General features: G+C 57.4%; 2 protein-coding genes across 13 annotated transcripts in view; one reads left to right on the top strand and one right to left on the bottom strand.

Annotated features, from left to right (window-relative positions):
* Positions 1–18,743, top strand: part of PODN (podocan) — a 35,894-nt gene extending 17,151 nt beyond the window's left edge. For 3 of the 8 annotated variants that reach the window (XM_053655521.1, XM_053655520.1, XM_053655522.1), the window contains exons 11-12: positions 274–355; positions 2,707–3,658. In XM_053655521.1, coding sequence (XP_053511496.1) covers positions 274–355; positions 2,707–3,210 — 586 coding nt within the window. In that variant the 3' untranslated portion in view covers positions 3,211–3,658. Of the gene's footprint in view, positions 1–164; positions 376–2,706; positions 3,659–17,513 lie in introns of those variants that run through there. The other 5 variants (XM_053655525.1, XM_053655526.1, XM_053655524.1 and 2 more) reach the window with 5 other exon arrangements.
* The window catches only part of SLC1A7 (solute carrier family 1 member 7), a 46,209-nt gene continuing 29,778 nt past the window's right edge, over positions 5,137–21,567 (bottom strand). For 3 of the 5 annotated variants that reach the window (XM_037161967.2, XM_037161949.2, XM_037161941.2), the window contains 8 exons: positions 17,490–17,532; positions 14,901–15,123; positions 11,325–11,424; positions 10,382–10,615; positions 8,329–8,523; positions 7,450–7,584; positions 6,839–6,941; positions 5,137–6,251 (listed from right to left, as the gene is read on the bottom strand). In XM_037161967.2, coding sequence (XP_037017862.2) covers positions 6,033–6,251; positions 6,839–6,941; positions 7,450–7,584; positions 8,329–8,523; positions 10,382–10,615; positions 11,325–11,424; positions 14,901–15,123; positions 17,490–17,532 — 1,252 coding nt within the window. In that variant the 3' untranslated portion in view covers positions 5,137–6,032. Of the gene's footprint in view, positions 6,252–6,838; positions 6,942–7,449; positions 7,585–8,328; positions 8,581–10,381; positions 10,616–11,324; positions 11,425–14,900; positions 15,124–17,489; positions 17,533–21,567 lie in introns of all 5 variants that reach the window. The other 2 variants (XM_037161957.2, XM_037161931.2) reach the window with 1 other exon arrangement.

Here is a 21,567-nt window from a genome sequence, read left to right on the forward strand (position 1 = left end):
CCCAAGCAGTAGCCACACTGGATAGCTGGGACTTCTCTTGATACACGGTGCCTTCCGGCCCCCTGCCTTTTGTGCTTGCTGCACCATCTTCCTGCAGGGCCTCCTGGGTGGGTCAGTGTCAGGGTGGGGTTCTCAGCACTGACCCCACATGGGTGGCTGTACAGGTTTAACAAGCTGGCTGTGGGCTCTGTGGTGGAAAGTGCCTTCCGGAGGCTGAAGCACCTGCAGGTCTTGGACATAGAAGGCAACTTTGAGTTTGGTGACGTTTCCAAGGACCGGGGCCGGTTGGAGAAGGAGGAGGAAGAGGATGAGGAGGATGAAGAGGAAGAGGAAGAGGAAAGGCGATAGTGACCAGGTGAACTGAATCTGACATAGGTGGGTGGTCCTTGCTAGTTTCCTATTCCTGACTCAGTCTAGGTCTTTCTGCCCATGCCTCACATTCTGACCCCTGCCTCACTGTTCATTTTGTAAAGCAATACAAGCATTTGGTGTGCGCCAAGCCCTGGGCGGGAGGCTGGGATGACGGCAAGCTGATGGAAGGCCGGCCCGTGCCCGTGCATTCCCTGCAGGGTGGCGATGCCCTGGAAATCCCACACAGGGAGTGGACGTGAGAGCCCGGGTGGAGGCTACTGCTGTCGTCCAAGCTATAGATTGTGGGGCAGGAGGTGAGGGTGCAGATAAGCAGACGGGCCTGAGGGACTGGGAAGGCAGACTTGAGTAGTCCCTCTGGAACTAGGCCCAGGTTCAAGCTTGGAATTCAGGGTGGACGAGAGGAAGAATAGGCTTGTGTAGGGGAATGTTGAGTCTGAGGGGCCCGGAAGGCACTGGAGGAGGAGCCCAAGGATGGCTTGGATGTCTGGGTCTGGGGTCAGGAGGGAGGCCTGGGCTGGAGGTGGAGACCCAGGCATCATCAGCCTGAAAAGGCCGCTGAAGCTGCCGGAGGCCAGGGGGCTCGCCTGGGGAGACGGGGTGGGCGGCCGAGGGAGGGGCTGAGATGGAGCAGCCGGGGAAGGAGGCAGGAAGGCCACAGACAGCCCGGGTCAGAGGGTGTTCACACATACATGTGACACAAGCCCCCCCATGTATACCCAGTGATCAGCACACACACACACCCATGCTCATGCACACATGTCAAAACACACACTCACACACAAAGCACACATTTGTGGAACACACACTGCACACGTGTACATACCCCACGGGCTCTTATGTGTACATGTGTGCACACACGTGTTAAGTGTGCACGCATGCCATGCATGCATGCACAGTGGAGTCAGCTGTGTCCATGCTGCTGAGAGGCGGGTGAGCTAAGTGCTGCCGAGGGCGTGCTGTGTTCATCCACCACGTGGTCCCCACGGCCCTGTGGGGAGCAGCCTCGGGACAATGGGGGCGGAGTAAGAGGCCGGAGAGGGGTGGATCCAGGCAGCATAGACAACTCTGTCCGGCAGTTTGGCCGTGAGGAGATGAGGGCAGTGGTGGGGACGGGTAAGAAGCCCAGGCAGGGCTCAGTTCCTGTGGTTCACGCTGGGCCGTTTTTAAGGAGCGGCGCTGGTCTGAGTGCTGATGGGACAGCCGTGTGGAGGGAGGAGTTAAAGATGTGAGAGAGGGGAGCAGAGTACAGTGGTGGCCCCCTGGAGATAGTAGAAGGGACTGGCTTTGGTAGGAGGGTCAGTGCTCCCTCCATGGTGGCAGTCACAGGTTAGTGGCTTGGTGGCTGGACACAAAGTCATGTCAGCCAGCTGCCTCCGGCCTGCTGTTTTCTCCCGGAAGCACGAGGTGCTCAGTGGTGCGGCTGGGGGTGAAGGTGGATAATTGGATTCCCGGAGGCTGGGGTTTGGGCTGGGTGTATGGGACAGGAGGGGGAGGGACGAGGAAACTGAGTACTGGCAAGAGACCGTCTGCAGTGGTGGATCCTGGGGGTTAGGCTGCGAGGGGAAGGGGGTGCAGACAGGAGGGGCCGGTAGGCAGGATGGCTGGGGGGCCATGCTGGAGAGGGCCAGGTGGAGAGGTTGGGTTAGAGGGATAGCAGGGAGCTGGGGGTCACAGGGTCAGGGTGTGGTTGCAGGAGGTCACTGGGCCACTCTCAGGAAGTTGGCCTGGAGTAGGGCCTGGGGCAGAGAGGAGTCCCAGGGGGTGGGGGGGTGAGGACCCCATAGACGGATGACAGAGGTGGGGAGAAGAGTGTGCCCAGGGGCCGTGGGAGTGTGGGGGGCAGGCCCAGGGCAGCTCTGGGAAGTCACCTTCCTTTACTTCAGGCGTCTGGGCTATGAAGGTGGACCCCCTCTCCAGGCATCTTCCTCAGGCAGAGCCAGGGGTCAGCAGCAGGGCTGACTGGCCATTCAGTGTGGATGCCGTGGGCCGCACAATGGGGCCTGTGGAATCCTGGGGTGGAGAGGACCTGCCCCTCTGGGGGACGTTGGCCACGGTCAGGTCAGTTGAATGGAGTCCTGGGTGAGGTCCCAAGAGTGTCCAGAGAGACCCGAAGGTCCTCTAGTCCACCCTAGGCCTGGCCACACCAACACGAGCGCCTCCCGGGGGTGCCCACGGGCTCTGGGCATCCAGGGGCACCCTCCCCTCCTGCCCGCAGTCACTGGGCCCTCCCAGAGCAGCGTCGTGCGGGCTCCCCGGCTCCAGTCCACCTCCCCCAGGCAGGCTGTGGCTGGCGGGCCTGCTTTGGCCTCCCTGACGCTCCCACACGTTCTACAGGATGCTGGCCATCTGGACCCTCTCTGCAGCACGGGTCCCCGCCCTGTGAGCTCCGACTCTGCCGCTGTCCAGACACGTCCAGCACCGATCCCACCTGCCCCCCAACGCAAGCTTAACACACAGTCTCTCATCCCCACCCCTTCCTACAGTTCATGCCGCAGCCAGACACACACACTCACACACCATGACACACCCACATACAGCCGGCTGCCCATCGTCCTCCGCAGGGTCTCGCTGTCCACTGCATGCCCAGTGCCACCATTATTGTGTCTGAACCATGCAGACTCAGGGAAGGGTCTCGCCCCCACCCTCCTGGCATCCACTTCCTCACACACACACACACACACACACACACACACACACACACACACACACACAAGTCACGTGCAAACAGCCCTCCTCGGCCTATGCCACCAACAGCTCTTGCCCCAGCCAGAAATGGCCAGAACAGCTTGCTGTCTGCCTGTTCATCTGTCCGTCCATCCTCTGGAGAAGACACAGTGATCTTCGCGCTCTCTGCGGCCAGGTGCCTGCTGCCCTTCAGAACTCACAAAAGCTGGCTTTTGTTCCTTTTCCCTCCCTTCGGGGTTAGGAACGTTCTGCACTGCTGCCCTGGCCCCCTCGCCCTGGCCCCCAGATGCTGGGGAGTCACTCCTCGCCATGTCCTGGCAGGCCACGGGCATGTTCTGGGAGGGCAAGGCCACAGGGAAATTCTCCTGGGACTGCCAGGGGCCATGGCAGGAGGGAGATGGAGGTGTAGGGCTGGGCTGGAGGAGGAGGGAGGGCCTGGTCCCACCGGCAATGAGACACCATTTTTATTCTTTGGGCCTGCAGGGAGTTCTGGGTGCCTTTGTTTTTTGTTTTTTGTTTTTAAGAAAAAATGATAAAAACCTCAAAGCTGATTTTTGTTGTTATAGAAAAACTAATATAAAAACATTAGCCCTGTCTGGCAGCCCGTGGCCGTGTCTGTGTGTGCTTCCTGCCAGGTGCCCCTGTCATGACTGGCTGGGGTCAGCGGGAAGTTCAGTTCCTGGGGCCTACAAAGTAGTCCCATAGGCAGAGGTCCAGGACACAGGGCGCAGTCCCAGGTAAGGAGGCCTGAAGGCAGCTGCGGCCCTTCGGCGTGGTGGGGGTCAGCAGATCAGGCGGGACTGCCATACCGGGCCCGGAGCTCGCTGTGGACTCCTAGAGGCTGAGCATCCAAGCAAAGGACCTGTCGCCTCTGGGCTCCTCAGGGCTCACCTGGAAGGTCGCCTGTGCCCTAAGTGGGCATTGCCGGTGGGGTCTGTCCCATGGAGGACGGCTGAGGTGGGAAGGGGACCCGAAGCAGGCCTGGGAACTGGAGTAGAGATTTGGGAAGAGGTGCAGATGTGACCAGTGTGCTCACCAACAGGCCCAGAGCTGGGACTGGGGTATGGGGCGGTGTAGTGTCCCGCTCAGAGCAAAGACGAGCCTCCAACAGGCAGGACTGTCCCTGGATGAGAAGCCCGGGCAGCAGCAACCGCCACTCAGGGTGTGCACACGCTCCTGCTGAGCCCGGGCAAGAGCAGGTGCCTGCCTGGGGGTGGGGCAGACTCCACTGCTCAAAGGACCTAGAGCTGTGTTGTGGGGAAGGGGTGGGGAAGCCCTCTCGTGATGGTGGGAGTGACTGTAGCTTGACATCTGACCTCTCCTCGCTGCCTGGGCCTTAATGAAGGAAGGGTGCTTCCATGGTGCACCTCACACCAGCTCTGCAGTGGGAGGGGGTTGGGGGGGAAGGGCCCTTCCCAGATGCCTCAGACTACGGGCCTGGGACGAGGAGGGCAGCAGTTCAGGAATGGAGGGTTGGGAGGCTGGTGCCCTCCTGATTTTCTGAGCGATGTTGGGACGCCTCTTCCCTTCCCCTGCTTCAGTGTCTTTACAGCTCCACAGTGTAAGGCCCAGAGGTGTATCCTTTCCCCAAAGTACACACAGAACAGCCTGTGGGGCCAGGTTCCCCTTGCCCGCTGTGAGCCTCCGGGAGGTATGCCGGGGCTGAGGAGAATGCAGGAGACGGTCTGAAACCGTCCTCGGGCACATCTCTGCCTTAAAGCAAAGCATTCGCCGAAGCGAGCCTGACTGGCTGAGGAGCTCTGTTCCATCTGTGGGGACTGATCTCAGGGCCTTGCCTGCAGAGTGGGGCCCAGGCCAGGGGCAGAGTGGTCTGTCCACGCGGCTATCGAGACAGGCCCCTGGGCAGGCAGGTTTGCGTCCCGCCTCCTGCACGAGACAGCTCAGGCAGGCCTGTCCGCACACTGACCGCCCAGGTCCGTGCTCTAGCTGGACTGGCCGGCCTGTTTATGTTTTAGCCCCCTGGACAGGCCGGTCCGCCCTCTGGCTGCCCAGCCGGCCAGTCTGAGCTGTGACAGTAAAGAAATGCTGGCTGGAATATGGTTACTAAGCCCACAAGACTCAAAAACCAAATACCTTTATTTAGTTATCACTGAATTTGCAAACACAGAAAAGAATATAAAACTTAACTCCTCTGTATCCCTCAGGCTTCTGGGGAGTCCTGACCCAGAGCCGACTGGGAGGCTTGTACAAAGCGCCCCCGGTGACCCTGCCCCTGGGTCCCGGCTGGCTCACCCACCCAGCGGGAGGCCGGCCCATATGTTTCCAAGGGCCCGGGCGGCCCTAGTCAAGACACCCCCGTCTCTGCCTCATGGCAGCTTTGTGAGAGATAACCTGTGGGCTGGGACCAGACAGGCCAAGGCATGTGGAAGGCAGCAGGCCTTGGTCTTGGGCTGGCCCCCACTTGGGGAGAGCTGTTTGAGGCCACGTGTTACGGGGCCCTGGCCTGGGCCGGGACACGGAGGGGCAGGCCCGGAGACTGCTGTTCTGTCTTCACGAGTGGAAAGCAGTGGTGGCCGCGGGGCTGTAGGACGGGGCTGAGCCTACAGCTTCTCTGGGCGCCTGGCCCAGCCGGTGCCCCTTTCCTCCAGGAGGGAGTGGCCAGGGCGTGAAACGCCTGTTAGAGTCCTCGCCCTGACTCGCTCTGAGACCTAGAATACGTGTTTTCACCCTTAACTCTGTCATCCGGAAAGTACAGATCATACCCCCTGCCTGCTGTCCTCACGGGCCATCACCGTCACCGGGGGAAGTCACAGTCAGGGCTGGGCTGTGCGGCCCGTCACTCCCCCACTGGGGTTTCCTCTGCAAGACTTCGCTTTCAGTCGAGTGGAGCTGATGCCGACCTCCCAAGGGAGGGAAGAACGCGTGAGGCTCGCCCCTGTCGGCTGCGCAGGAAAGTGGGAAGTTGAGACGCCACGCTTTGCCCAGCCCTGGAAGCCTCCCTGGCCTCTGCAGACTCAGACGTTGGTCTCAAGCTCGCTGATTTCAATGGTGCAGTGGTCCGGGCTGGCGGCAGTCGGCTCCTCATCCTGCTCCACCTGGACAGGGATGTGGTGGGGGCAGGTGGGGCCCAGGGTCAGCTCTGAGGCCTCAGCCACGCTTTTCACACAGCCATTCTGCTGAGTTGCCATGATCTCCCGGAGGCTCACTGGCTTGGTCTCGCAGGGCAGCAGTTTCTGGGGAGAGGAGATAGGCCTTAGTAACAACTGCGAGGGCTGAGGGTAGACGGCAGGGAGGACCAACAAGCAAGGGCTGGGAACCATGCGATCGGTTTCCTACAGATATGCTGGGGACCTCGGTGGTTCCAGGGCCTCTCTCGGCTGTCCTGCCTCCTCCTGGGGCTGTCCTAGTAGATAGAGGAAGGAATCTGACCCACGGGGTGCAGTGAGGGAATTGGGTCCCCTGCCCGGGCCTCAGCATCCTCCCTGTGGAGGGGGGCAGCCTGCTGCCCATGGTTGTTGAAGGAGCCCTGAAGCCCCCGCAGACGTGTAACATCTGCACTGCTGTCCGCTGGCCCAGCACCACCCGCACGCTAGGGTGCACTCCCCAAGGACGGGGCGTTAGCTTCCTTTGTTCCTTCCGTATCTGGAGCAGCTGTGAGAGGAGTTAGTCACCTCCAATACCAGATGGGAAACTGAGGCAGAGTCATGGAGGGACTGAAGGCCCCCCAGCTGGTGAATGGAAGATCGGTGCTCATTCTACCCAAGCTCCACCCACTGGGGGCCTTTGGGTGGCGGGGCTAGGGTGGACGCATTGTTCTCACCTCAGTGACTGTGTCCTGAGCAAAGTCCTTCCGGCAGATATGGGCCATGATCCCTGCGGCCAGCGCATCACCCAGCACATTAATCATGGTGCGGAAGCGGTCCCTGGTGGGCCAAGGTGGGCCGTGAGCCGGGGGGCACCTCTAAGGGGAGCTGGGAGAGGGCAGGTGAGCAGCCCCTGTGTGCAGCAGCTGCCAGGGCAGAGCCCCCAGCGAGGCGCTTTCCTAGTGCTCCGCAGCCCACCACTCCCTCAGCGGAGGGGATGCGGGGGTGCAGGAGGTGGGGTGCAGGTGTGCAGGAGGTGGGGTGCAGGTGTGCAGGAGGTGGGGTGCAGGTGTGCAGGGCTTCGTGGGCATGTGGCCACACAGAGAGATGGGCCTGTGCTCAGCAGGGCCCAGGCCTGGTTTAAAAGTTCGCCCTCACCCTCTTGAAATTCTTTATAATTTGTAAACAGAGTACCCCAGATTTTCATTTTTGAAAACTGGGCTCCACAAATTATGCAGCCAGGCCAGTGTCAATGCATAAGGTACCCCACTGTGCCAAACCAGGGCATTTCCCTTGACCACCCCAAAAGCCTGCTGCGGGAGGGGAGGGGGGGGCCAACCCCACTCACAGAGCCCAGTCGACTGCGATGATGAGGGTGATGTCGTCAGTGGGCAGTCCCACGGAGGTGAGCACAATGACCATGGTGACCAGCCCAGCCTGGGGGATGCCAGCTGCCCCGATGCTGGCTGCTGTGGCTGTGATGCTGCAGAGGGGGTGGGGAGAGGGAGAGGAGAAGCAGGGGCAGGGAGGGTGCCATGTTGGGGCCCTGACCCGAGGGAGGCCGAGTGCCTGCACTTCTGGGACAGCCCTATGGGACAGGGGCTGTTAGGAAGGCCACAGCAAGGAGTTCTTGTTGGGGTAACAGGTTCCTTCTTGAGGTCTGATAGCCGCATGGGCCTCCATCCTAGCCTCAGCAGAACCTCCTGAGGCGTGTGTGGAAAACCCTTTGTCAGGAGCTGAAGCTCCTGTGCATTTCCGGGAAGCTGGACAGCTCTGTCCAGTCTCCCTCTGGGGCCGCGTCCGCAGGGTCAGACTTGTGCCCTCAGACTGGCCTGGGAGGCCTTCCCCTCGGCCTCCGCCTCTCGCCTCAGCCCCTTCCCTCAGCTCCAGCCACACCAGCAGCCCCTCCGTTGTTCCCAGTCCTGCCCCTGGCCTCTGCTTCCTTTGTGCCCCCCTGCGGGGCCCTCCCTCCGGATCTCAGCCTCCCAGCCTGCTTGGAGCTCCCCACTCTGCAGGGCACTGCTGGGGAAGGAGCTCAGTGCCACCAGTCACAGAGGTCAGGTCATGGCCCCAACCCTAGTGTTGACTTGCTGTGTGGCCTAGAATGAGCCCCTCACCTTTTCTGGGCCTCAGAGACCCCCCAACAGATCTGAGAGTTTGAGCATCTGAATAGCAGCCACCCTTCTACCCCAGTCCACCTGGGCGTGGGGGGGTGTCAGGAGCGCACCTGATGGTGATGATCTGGCCGAAGTCCAGCTCGTAGTTGTTGACCTGGGCAATGAAGATGGCGGCCACGGCCTCGTAGAGCGCCGTGCCGTCCATGTTGATGGTGGCGCCCACGGGCAGCACGAAGCGGGCGATGCGCCGGTCGATGTGGTTGTTCTCCAGCAGGCACTTGAAGGTGATGGGCAGTGTGGCTGAGCTGCAGGCAGAGAGGCCAGTACCTGCCCACCATCCTCCTCCAGGATGGTCAGAGCCTCTGGGTTGCCAGGCCATCATGGGGGAGAACAGGCTGAAGGGGCTCTGAAATGGTTGGGGTGGCACCCTTTGGGCCGGCCCAGGCCCAGGGCCTCAGGGTCACACAGGTCAGGAAGGGACTTACACCAGCAGAATGCCTACTGTGCATAAGTACTGCGCTTTACACATACCGTCACGTGATCCTCACAGCTACCTGTGGGGGGTGGGGGTTGAGTCCATTTTGCGGATGAAGAAACTAAAGCCCAGAAGGGAGGAGGGACCGACCCAAAGTCACACCACTGTGCCAAGCACCGAGGAAGCAGTTAACAGCGGGGCTCTGGGGCTGGACTACCCGGGTGCAGATTCCAGCCTCCTACTAGCCCCGTGGCCCGGGCAGGCTCCTCGACCTGTGAATGCCAAGTTTCCTGGTGCAGGAGGGAGGATGGCAGAGCTGCCAGGGAAATTCAGCGAGTCAGCACCTGGCACAGTGGCGGTCCCATCACAGGTGCTCAGGCAGTGGTGGCTGCCACTGTGGCTGTCGCTGTTTTGTCACTAGAGCTCCTGGTGGCAGTGCTGATGTTTGTGTGGCCCCAGAGCCCTTCCTACCCCACAGGTCACTGCCTGGGGACCCCACTTCCACTTGTCAGAGCCTCCCATGAGCCCAGACAGGCTGGCCAAGGTTTGGGTTCCTGTCGAGCAGGAGGTGGCCAAAGGCTGCCAGCTCTGGCAGGCTGTGGCCTGTGGCGTGGGGACAACCACTGGAGACTCGATCTTTCCTTTTCACCTCTGGCCTCTGTCCTGGGTGGAGGTTCCTGGATATAGCATGTGGGTTTTTCCTCCCTGCGGCTCTGGTCCCCCCAAGTCCTGTGTGAGGTGCTTCTGCTGCCACAGGGTTTGTGGTGGCCCTTGTTCCCATTCTATAGATCGGGACTCTGAGGCTCGGAGCAGAGAAGGCAGTCGGGGCTGGCGGGAGGAGTTAGGCTTTGGCGCCAGAAAAATGGGGGCCTGAGCCCAGACAGGTTCCTCCAGGAGGGGAGACCCTCACTGTGGGCGAACCACCCTTTCCTCACACACAATCAGAGCATCCACCCAGTGCGAGCGACCACTTCCTTGCCTGACGGCTGGGCCGCAAGCCTCTGACTCCCTGGTGGGCCCTTCTTCGCGGAGCTGCGGTCTGGGATCCTCCAGGGCAGGTGCTGCAGCCCCCTGCCCAGACCGGCCTTTCCCCTGGTTTGTCCTTTCCACGAATCCCACGGCAGCCCTCTGGGGAGGCTACAGTGATTCCCAGTCTGTAGATGAGGAACTTGATGCCCAGGGAGGTCAAGTGTCTTGCCCACATCACACAGCTAGTGGGTAAAGGAACCAGGATCCGAATCCCCACTCACAGTGAACAGTGACGCTGCCAACGTTGTAACAGGGCGTCTAAGCAGGATGTCTCAGTGACAGTGGACAGGCACTGTCCCTGAGCAGCACGTGCCAGCAAGAGGCAGCAGCAGTGCAGGTTCATCACTCCCCAGCTCGCCCTGCCCCTGCGGCGTGGAGGCTGACCCCCGTGCCAATGGAGGGAGCGGACCTGAGGCACGAGGGCAGTGGGGGGAGGAGAAGGCCTCGAGGACCACAGAGGCTTTCTTCTGTTGGGGCAGGGGGCCCTCAAGCATTACATTTCAGAAATTGGTCTTGTTACCATAACTACCTCTAATTTTGTGAAGCGGGCTTTACTGCCACTTTCCAGGAGTCTGTGGCTGTGGACAAATGATGGCTGAACAGATGGACAGAGCTGGGCCACCACCTCCTCCCTTGTACCGCCCACCGCTGAGGGCTACCTGGAGGAGGTGGCCAGTGCGATGAGCAGGGCCTGGAGGACACCACGGATGAAGACGATGGGGTTCTTTTTGGTGATGAAGAAGTAGAGCAGGGGCAGGATGAAGAGGCCGTGGACCACCAGCCCACACACTACAGTGACTGCATAGAAGCCCAGCTTTTTCCCCACGGCTGTGGGGTCATCCATCTCCAGGATCTTGCCGGCGATGAGGAACACAATGCCAAAGGGGAAGTACCTGTTGTGGGGTCAGGGCAGCCAGCTCGGAACCAGGCAAGCGAGGGTCCCAGGAGGCCCTGGCACTGCATCTCTGCCTGGCCTGACCTCCCTGACCCGGCCGGGGCTCGGAGGGCTGAATGGGACTGAGCACCAGGTGCCCGGTACACAGCATCATCACACCACTGCCCTCAGCCAGCCTGGCCCTGCACAGCCTTCCTGCCCAGGCCTCTCAGGAGCATGCCCGCCCTCTGCAGGTCCACGTTTCAGCCCGTCAATGCCAGTCTGCGTGCGTGACCTTGGGCAGACCTCTGCATTTCCCCATCTAAACTGTGCAGGGTTGGACTAGAAGGTTTCTAAGGTCTGAGCTCTGAACCAAGGAGTGGCAGCTGGTTCTCCCTTCCAGAGTTTCCTTCCTCCAGAAGCTGAGCTGATGAGCGCCATGTGATGGGGAAACCGGGCCAGCAGAGAGGGCCAGGCTTAGCTCTTAGCTCTCCCCAGTGGGCCCAACCAGGCCAGAAGTGGCAGGCCCAGGGCTGGAACTAGGCCCCGTCAGGGCTGGGGATCCAGGGAGCACGTGTCACTCTGGAGGCCCCAGGCCAGGGCTCAGTCTCCTGGGCAGCCCACGCCTAGGAGAACGGAGGATGGGACCCTGAGGTCCCTCTGTCTGCCCCGGGCAGGAGTGGAAGGAGGTGGGGAAGGAGAGGCCACCCCATCCCTGCGAGGCTTACCACACCGCGACTGCCACGATCTTCATGACGGACTCATTGAGGCACTGGCAGAAGCTGACCAAGGGGGTCCCGCTGTCACCCATGCGGCCCAGCATGATGCCTGCGGGGCAGGGACACACAAGCGTATCACTGACCACTGGCCAAGGCGAAGGCACATGATGGCTGCACATGACGGCACGTGCCAGTGGCGAGGTGGGGACAGACCCCCATGCACACACGGACCTCGCCCTTAGCTGACTTCCCGGCAGCCTCCATATACCAGTGTTCCTCCCACTCTCCCTCCCCTTCTCCTTGGCCTCCACCCGAGGACCAGGGCCGTGACCTTGCAACAGCACTCTCCTTTCTTCCTTCTCTCTAATCCTTTTTCCACACAGCCTCAAGTGTCATCTTCTTAAGACAAACATGCTCCCTGCCAAACACCCCCCACTGGCTTCCCTAATGACCTAGACCGTGACCAAGCTCCCTGCTGCTCCTGGCCCCACTGGGTCTGACCCCGGTCCGTACCTCCCACCTCCCTCTGGCTGCTCGTGCCTTCCTCTCCAGGCTCTGCCTCACTGGCCTTCTTTACATTTCTAGAAGACATCGAGCTCTTCATCGCCTCAGGGCCTTCGCCCACGTGGTTCCCGATGCCCGAAACATGGCTGCCCAGCTCGCCACCTGCCTTGGACACCCATCCCCACTGCCTTTCAAAAACTCCCAATGTGTTCTCCGTTGTCTCATCTCTTTCCAATCTCTTCATATCACTTATCACACTTATCATTGTGATTTTCCAGTTGTCTGTTTTTCTGTTTCCTCCAATAGAAGGTTAGCTCCTTGAGGGCAAGAACTGTATGTCAGCTGGCACATGGTAGATGCTCAACTATAACCATTGAATGAATAAAGGAAGGGAGGAAAGAAGGAAGGGAGGATCAAGCCTGTCCCAAGGCCCCTGTTATTCTCCTGTTGGGGTTCTAGACTCTTCTCCACTTGGAAGTGTTCACATGTGACCAATCCATGGGTGAGCTCCACGCATGTGAGCACGTCAGGCCACTCTTCCAACCGTGATGGGTGACCGCTCCCTCCTCAGGGGCTGCCCTCATGAAGCTACTGTACTGTGCTCCCAGAGGCTCATCGGCTGACTCAGCAAGGGAGGGGCAGGGCAGGGGTTCAAACCTGGCCCGTGGGACTCCAGAGAGGGCTCTTCCCCTGCCCCCAGAAACCCTGAGCCCACATTGTCTTTGGAACAGCTGCCACTGGGATGAAGTGGGGACCCTGCTGGGGTGGGAGAGGCCCAGATGGAGGTGACACTGGCCTAGCCCTGTCCTTCTGGCCTCTGGAAACCTAAGTGAGCTCAGACGCAGGTCCCCCGCCTGCTCTGACCCTCCCCTCGTCAGCCTCCACTTAGATTGCCCTGGGGGCACCCGAGGGCTCTGTCTGGCTGGGTGCCGGCGTGCATTGGACCCAGGGTGGGTGTGGGCTTCCTGCAACAGCAAAGGCCAGTGAGACCCCAGCATCAGCCACAGCCCAGCACCAGGGAGAAGCTGGGAAGGGAGGCTGGGCTGAGGGGACAAAGCGAGGAGCTGTCCAATGTGCCCACCGACCTCAGACCTGGGCAGTGTTGACACAAGCACTGCAGATGTGGGCACCGCCAGGCACAGGTGCACACAGGCTCGAGCACACACTACCCTGGGTACACACACACAAATCCACGTTCACCCGCGCACAGTTACACGTGGCCAGTGAACACTTTGTGAATTGAGTCAGAGGGTCTCAGGGGGTTCATTTGCTCTGCCAGTAGATGTCGTTTTGTATGTTTCCACCCTATGACAGAGGCGGTGGCTGAGCGTAGGAAGAATGTTCAGGACTGGGGACTCATTCTCAGATGTGCTGAGGGCACTTCCAAACGCTGTCCTGTCACATGCTCGGGTCACTAAGGTCTAGCCCCTCTGCATGTCCGGTGTTTAGGCCAAGACGGTAAGAGCTCTATTATCCATCATTGCCCAGCTGTTCACCCATCCATCTACCCATCTCTCCAACGCATTTCACTGAGGGCCCCCTCCTGCCGGTCACTGTGGGGCACAGGCTGTGGGGATAAACGGAGAGCAAGCCAGGCCCCTCTTTGCCTGCATGGAGCTTCCGCCAGCTGCTGCGCAGACATCGAACAATTACACCAACGATTACATAACTGCAGTCGGGTCAAGAGTTTAAGGAGTAACCCAGGGCACCCATCTGGGGAGCTGAGAAGACCTTCCTGAGGATGTGATGCTTATGGAGTGGCCCCCATCACTACCACCCTCAAGGATGAGAAAGGGGCAGGGTGAGGAGGGGGCGGGTGCAGCCAGGGGAGGGAGTCGTTCTCTGGGAGCTGAAAGGCAGCGTGGCTGGGGGAGTGATGAGGGCAGAGAGGAGAGGGAGGCAGCCGGCTCCGCTGGGTGTCGGGCCCCTTTCCAGGTGACAGGAGAGCCACTGGAGGCCACTGCAGGGTGTTTGTGACCCCGTGAGGAGGACACGCTAGGAGAGGGGACTCTTTAGGCAGCCTTTGCCAAAACCAGTTGAGATGACGGCAGCGTTGGACCAGGGTGGCGGCAGTAGACAAAGGGAAATGCAGGGACTGCAGACGGATTTCAGATTTTGGCTGTGGGCTGAGACAGAGGGCGGGGCAGCACATGACCCCCAGATTTCTTGCTATGAACAACCAGAAGGATGGGGGGGCTTTTTACTTGAAAAGAAAACTGTGTGGATTAGTCAGAGAAGCAGGAGAGAAACTCCCAGGCTGGGGTGATGGGTTAGGATGAGCTCTAGATTATTCTGGTTGGGAGAGGAGGTGTCCCCCAAAGGGAAAGGTTCTGTGTGCGTGTCTGTGGTGGGGGCAGGCCAAGGCGCTGCAGGCAGGGACGGATCCATGGGTTTTGTGGGGTCTGAAGCTTGTACAGTGTGGGGCCCTCTTTAAGAAAAAGAATACAAAGTTAAAAACAAAATAAGGCGCAGGCCTCAGCAGGAGCCTGTGCTAGTTTAGCTTCACCAGCTTCAAGATACCGAGCCTGTGGCTGGGGGTCTTGGGACCCAGGGAGAGTCGCACAGGGAAGGGAGTGGTCAGGTGGGCCAACCGTGGGCTGAGAAAAGGCACCTACAGGTCTCAGGAGGGAGGCCGCCCAGGAGAAGCCCCTGCCGATGTGGGTGGGAGGAGGAATAGGGCTTTAAACAGACAGTGATGGCTGATGGGTTTTAGATTTTTCCTGATTTTTTTTATATTGTTAACTGCCCCCTCCCCCCAGTCCCCAGTGTTCCCAGATCTCAGTAGAAATTTCAGGAAGAGGAGGGGCATAATCTTTTTCGAGGGAGGGCCCACCCGCAGGAGGCACACCGGCCCCCAGGGATGGAGAATTCGAGTGAGGAACGCCGGCTCCACTGAGGGCGGGGAGGGGAGGGGGGGGGGCGCGGTGCTGGAGCCAGTCCACTGGGTGGGAAAGGAAGGCACGACCCGGAAGACGGGAGACTGTAGGGTATGCAGCTTGCTGGATGCAGCGATGCAGAAAGGGGTAGGTGCGGGGAGGGACCAGCTCCCCAGCACTGCAGGGGGACTCGGGCAGCACGTACCCATGGTGGCAGAGAACATGACGATGCCCAGCACGTTCATGCCGTCGCTGGTGCCAGGCTCCGACTTGTAAATGACCTCAGGTGGCGGGGTCAGGTCCAGGGCGAAGTTCTGAATGCGAGAGCCATTCTCTTCCCGGACCCCGTAGACGAGGATCCGCCGAGAAGGGGGCTCCTCTGATGGCACTTTGGGGGACTCGACGACCGGCGTGGTCTTGGTGCGGTACTGGTGGGCGACACCCCAACCAGGAAGGGGTCAGGGCCAGCGTGGTTATTGGTATCGACAACAACAAAAATAAAACATCTAGGAAGCACATTTGTATCCACTCATGAACTATTGGATTGACAATAACCCTGTAAGGTAGGCAGGTCAGGGATTATTATCAATATTTTACCAAAAAGAAAATGGATTCCTTCATTCACCTACACACATGGCCAGCAGCGCCTCTCTCCATCCTTCTCCCTCTTCTTCCTTCTAGGCACCCTCACACCCTTGTCGGTCCCTCCCTCACCATCTGTCTGTCTCTGTCTTCCTCGACCTGGGCAATTCTCCATCACCCATCCGTCCCTGCCAACCATCCAATGTCCATCCATCTAGTGGTCAGCCGGCCCCGCCTTCCACTGATGGACACTTGGACCTTACGTGGGCACACCTGGTGTTCCTGCAGCTCGTTTCACTGCCCTTTGCAGGTGTTGTGTTTTTTGTTGCTGTTGTTTCCAATAGAAAGTAAAACCCTCCACCAGCAAAAACATTATTACTTGTTTCACTGCAGTACTCGTTTTACTGTGGTGGTGTGGAACTTGGCCTGCAGCGGCTCCAACTTTTGCTTGCATTTGAAAGGCTCCACTTGCCCCAAGCCTTTCCGATGCGATGGGGTCCCAGCTCTGAGGAATCGAGCCCCCAGCTGCCGGCATTTCCTCCTCTGCCCCAGGGCATTTCCCGGCCTTTCCTTCTCATGCTACAGTTCCTAGGACCCCAAACCAGGGCGTCTCCTACCCTCCCACCACCACCGTGTTCACCAGGTAAGCCCTGGGTAGGGGGAAGGCGCCCCTCTGGAAGTACATGCGACCTAAGTTTTGGGCTTCAGTGTCTTTACCTGTGCAGTGAGGGTCATCACGGTGTCTCCCTCATTAGATTCAATAACAGTAGTGGGCAAAGTAGGTTTAAGTTGTTCATCTGGAGAAATTTTAAGAATAATAACACAAGAGCAAACTCTGTATTTCACGTACTCACAACTGTAACCCTACCTTTGCCCACTCTGAACATGTGCATGCTCACAACAGTGCCTGCCATCACCACCATCGGCATGGTCGTTCCAATACCGAACCTTCTGTGTGGGGTGCTGGGCACACAAAAATGACCCAGACGTGAAGTCTCCTCCGAGAGCCTTGGAGAAGGAGTGATAACACTCTGCCTGAGGGAGTCTCGCAGCTTCACAGAGAAGGTGGCATTTGACCTGGGGCTTGAAGGATAGGAAGGAGTTTGCCGAAAGATGAAGGGCATTCCAGGCAGGTATGGAGCGGAGTGATGTTCTCTCTCTCACAGTGTCAGTGATCTCCGTCACTGCGGAATTATGTCCGAGCTCCTAGTCTAGCATTTAGGGCCCTTCCCTCTCTGGCTCATTTCTTAACTGAAGACCCAAGAAGTCAGGAAAAATAGCTCCAGATTTCACAGCTCTTTATTTGGGAGTCTCCTCTCCAACCCCCAGCCCCCTTCCTTGTGTCCCCAGACCCCAGGCAGGGCCCGGCACGGGGACAGGGGTCCGGAAATGCCTGCTGGATTAAGTCAACCAAGCAGCCAACATTTTAGAAGGGAAAAGAACTAGAAACTACCGGGGGTGCAGATTATTGGTGCAGAAAGATCTACTAGAAGGGCAAAACTTTGAAAACCAAAAGGGAGATGGGTAAATAAATTACAGTTTAGCCTTACCACCACAAGTATCTTGTTTTTCAAAATACTTAAGAGCTCGGGAAAATGCTTACATATAATGGGGGCGGGGGAAAAGCAAGATGCATACTGACCCTAATTTTATTTAGAGGGAATAAAGACTAAACTCATACCAACTACTATGACTATTGCTGGGTGCTGAAACTAGAGATTTCTTTTGTTTTCTATTTTTTAGTCTTTTCCTGATATTTATAGTGAACATTAGTACTATTGTTATTAGGGGGAAAGAACTATTTTAAAAAGAAAGAGAAAACAGGCTTAGAAGCAGACAGGCCTAGGTTTACCTACGGGGCTATCATTTACTACTGGTATATCCCTGGGCAAATCCTTTAACCCTCTGAGCCTCAGTTCCTCGCCCAGGAGAGGGCCGAGCCCTACCTGTGGCTGGTATTGGCTGCGTAATCCCTGCTGCAAACCTCCAGCGGAGCAGCACTCCACAAGTGATGCTCTGCTCCACCCTCACAGCTTTTCTCCTTGCAAAGCCGGAAGCCAGGGCAGGGCACAGCCTTGGGAAGCCCTAAGGACCCAGGTTCCCCCTCCTCTCCGCCCCTCTTGCATTCTGCCCTCAGGTGCTGAGGAGACTTGCCAGTAAACCTGTCATTTCCCAGTTGGGCCCAGGCTGGCCTTGCCTGTCACCCACTCACCTGTTTGAATGTGGCTTCCACCAGGTTGGCCGGGAACATGTTCCTGGGAAGACAGTCAGGAGTTGAAGAGTTTCAGAACCTGGGACAGGAGGGGCCTTGGGATCATCGGAACACCTCCCCTGGGGGTCGAGACCCTCCTGATGCAGCCCCACCTCTCTCCACAGCCGCACCTCCTCCCACCATGGGCTACCCCCCAGCACCGAGAGCTCCAACACCAACTGCATACAGTCCCTTAAAGGCACCGCGTCTTTTCAGATCAATCCTGTGTTCACACCGTCACTTCTGTTTGGTGCCCTTCCTGATTCTCTAACTGCTACGCCATCAACTAGAGCTCAAGCCTTCCTCACCGCTCCAGGTCCGCTCTGGGGCCCCGCCCCTGAGTCACCTACTTTCCAGAGCACAGTGTGGCTTGCACGGCTGCCCCCCGCAGACTGACATCCTTGAAGCTGGCACTTGGTCGCTCATTCCTCATTCATGGTGTCCAACCCAGGACCTGGCACATAACTGGGATCGCTACTCTAATTAATATTGAGAAGCTTTATTTTCATAAAGCTAAAGGAGGAGGGAGTCTTGTCCACCAGATATGAAAAATACTATAAAGATGTAGCTGTCAAAACAGGGAGAAGCTGGCACAGCCGTCCAAAGAAAAACCAATGTAATGGAACCTGTAGCCCAGAAACAGAACTGGGCCATCTAGCATTTCACAGTTGACAAAAGTTGCTTCACAAATCAGGGAAGAAAAGATAAACTCACTATAGACAACTGTGCAGCCAACCAACGCTTCAGAAAAATAAAAGTTAGATCCTTATTTGCACTTTGTACCCAAATAAATCCCAGATGGTTTAAAGAAATAAATAATTTTAAAATGCACCCATAAAAAACTAAAACAAAATATAGATTAATGTTTTATCAGATCATAGGCTATGGGAGGACTGAGAACAAAAGGAGCAATAAAAATGAACAGATGTCACCACATAGAAATTAAGAATTTCCTAAGTGCAACACGATATCCTGGATTGGGTTCTGGGGCAGAAGAAAAGGACATCAGTGGAAAAACTGGTGAACTCCAAAGCAGGTCTTTAATTCAGTTAGTGTTGCACTAATTCGGTTTCAGTTTTGAAAGCTGCCGGGTATACCAGTGCTGACCCCAGAGGAGGTTGGGTGAGGGGCACTTGGAGAACCCGCACAATCTTATTGCAGTTTTTCTGTTAACCTAACACTGGGTTACCATAAAAAGCTAATAACATTAAGAAGCTCACTAAGACAGACTGCAATTCTAAAGCCTGTGACGAGCTGAGGAAGCCATAGGACAGAGTTACCGTCTTATATCTATGCAGGTTTTACAAATCTTGCCCCTGTCTCCGCCCTCACTGTCTGTCCCCTCTCAGCAGACCCCGCTCCCTGGAGGCAGAGGTCTGTGTCTTGTCACTGCTACGTTCCCGGCTCCCGGAAGAGTGCCTGGTACGGAACAGGCGCCCAGCACATATTTGCTGCTGCATAAATAAATGGACCTCAGAAACATGAATACCCCAGTAAGAAAAACAATCGAAAGTCATAACCAGGCACTGCGCTTCACCGAAGAGGAAACCCAAGTAGCTCCAACAGCTTTTTGAAAGTGTTCGGCTTCATCGACGAATTAAAGGCACCTCCACCATCAAACTGGTAAAGAGTGTCTCACACCATAGTACATAATGCGGAAAACATGTGGGCCCCTCATGTGGTCCTGGCAGCCACCTTTCTGTGCAGCCATTTGCAGCCCATATCGAAGGGCTTAAATGCGTTGTCTTTACACGCTGCTTCCAGGGACCTGGTCTAAATCAGGGATCCTAACAAAGATTCTTGGTCATGCACTTGCCCTTCCTGGCAACCTCACACTGCCCCCTGTACCCTGGTCTTCCCTCCCACTCAGTCTTCTTGGCAAATCTCTTCTCTTCCAAAGCTCGGCTCACAGATAGACCGAGTTACACAGGTAAATACGAGTGTGCATTTTTTCTTAACTTTACACCCCAGCAGCCACTGTTGGGAAGCAGAAACTATCCATTTTTTCCCTGCTGCTAAGATATAGTAGATTCAGGGTAAGCATATGGCCAGAGGAAGAGGCTTAGAATGAGTTACGGAGCCAGAAAACTGGGAGAGAAGGGTCACAGCTTCTCCCGCTGCTTTCAGCTTTGCCACCAGGAGGAAAGAAGCAGAGTCGGGAGCCGAGCTCTCAGAAGCCTGAGTGGGGCTTTTCCCAGTGAGTTGTGAGCAGACTTCTGCCGCCAGAATAGTAGCTGCTGCCAGGGCTCTGACATCAAGCAGACCGGAAGCACCCGCCGGGCACACAGCCTGCCAGAGGGCCACGGGCCACTGGCCCAGGGCACGCACGACCGGAGTGTACGGTGCCCACGCTGTACAGGTTGCTGACAGCCTGAAAAGCTCCCCCGGGTACAGCTCCATGAGGTTCAAGTGACTTCTAAGGTGGGTCTCTAATGTAACTTAGAGGAAAGCTGCCTCAGCCTGAGTAGAAACTAAGAACATTCAGAAGGTCATTAGAAACAGAATGGAACATGCCTAGTACGTGCATTTCTTTAGAACTTCCTGCAAAAGGAGAATAACTTAAAATGAGTTCTGTGGCAGGCGTGGCTCGTCGCCTAACCAGTCTCTGTCCCCTCTCCTCCTTCCCGAACAGAAGCCCTGGCATGTTACGGGGCAGCGAGGCCCTGCCGTCCAGCCCTGCTTCCCAGCCTCTCTGGCCAAAGGGGTGGCCAATGAGATCTAACAGGGAGTCATTGGGTGATGTTTTCTAGAGAACTGTTGAAAAGGTGCCCACTCAGCCAGGACTCTTTGGCCCTTTCCTCCAACTGTCTTCACTCTGCCTGGAACATGGACATAATAGCCAGAGCTTCAGCAGCCCTATTGGGCCATGAGACACATGGATGATAAAAGCTGAATGCTGAGCGCAGTGAAGCACAAAGGTGCAGGGAACACCCGATGACCACGAGTGGCGCCCCCTGGGGCTGCTTGTCTGGGGGACAACGAAGCCTTTACCTGACTTAAGCCTCTGCTGGTTCAAGTTTTTCTTAACTAGCAGCCAAAAACAACGCTTGACTAATGCAGGTGCTCCTACTAATTCTCAATGAACGTGTCCTGCAGATTTGAATAAAGAGTTTATTTTTGGCCTGACCGGTGTGGTTCAGTGGGTTGGGCACCATCCGCAAAGCGAAAGGTTGCTGGTTAGATTCCCGGCCAGCGCACGTGCCAGGTTGCAGATCCAGGGTAAGCTTGTCCCTGGCTGGGCGTGTGAGAGGCACCTGATCTACATTTCTCTCCCTCTCTTTCTCCTTCCTTTCCCTTAAATATAAATAAATAAAATCTTTTTGAAAAGATAGTCGACTTTTGATTATGAAATGGGAAAATGTGCACCTTGTTTTGCTTTTGAACACCCACAGGCGGCCTGCGCCTGCCCCATGCGGCCTGAGCTCCTGCAGGCAGTTACATTAAACACAGACGCCACGGCCGTGGAGTGCGCACACCCTGCTCTCTCCCGGGCCTGCCAGCCCGTCTCTCGGGGCAAGGCCACAGTGCGCCTCTTGGCTCCTCTCCTCACTTACTGTATATAAGCTCCCACTGTGACAGTCCAAGCTCACCCTCACCCCGTGTCCCCAGCCCAGGCCCCAGAGGTGGGGATTTTTCCTCCCCAAGCACAGCTCCAGGAGCTTCGTCCAATCCCCGAGAGGGTAACTGGGAGCTCTACGCAGTGCCAAATCATTACTTAATCTCTCTGGCGTTTTAATAAGATTGGGGTGGGGGGGAGAAGGAACGGAAGCTCCAATTAGTGTTCTGCTTGGGTTTCTCTGTCAGCTGCCCTGTGAGCAGACGCCGCTTTTCTGGAGCCTGGGAAAGGGATTCAGGTCATGGCGAGGCATCTAGGGACACAGCCCGCCATGTTCGTCTAGAATCACCTTTGAGAGAGGGACGCCCACCTTCCCACCCCGAGGGGGGCCCTGGGCCTTATTTCCCCACTCAGATGGCCCCCACATCCTCCTGACTTTTCATTTGTCACACCTGCCACCAGTTCCCAGTTCCCTGACCTGGT

Source organism: Artibeus jamaicensis, unplaced genomic scaffold (assembly GCF_021234435.1).
Source record: "Artibeus jamaicensis isolate MK-2021 breed Jamaican fruit bat unplaced genomic scaffold, CSHL_Jam_final scaffold_1019, whole genome shotgun sequence".
In the NCBI taxonomy this organism is placed as follows: Eukaryota; Metazoa; Chordata; class Mammalia; order Chiroptera; family Phyllostomidae; genus Artibeus; species Artibeus jamaicensis.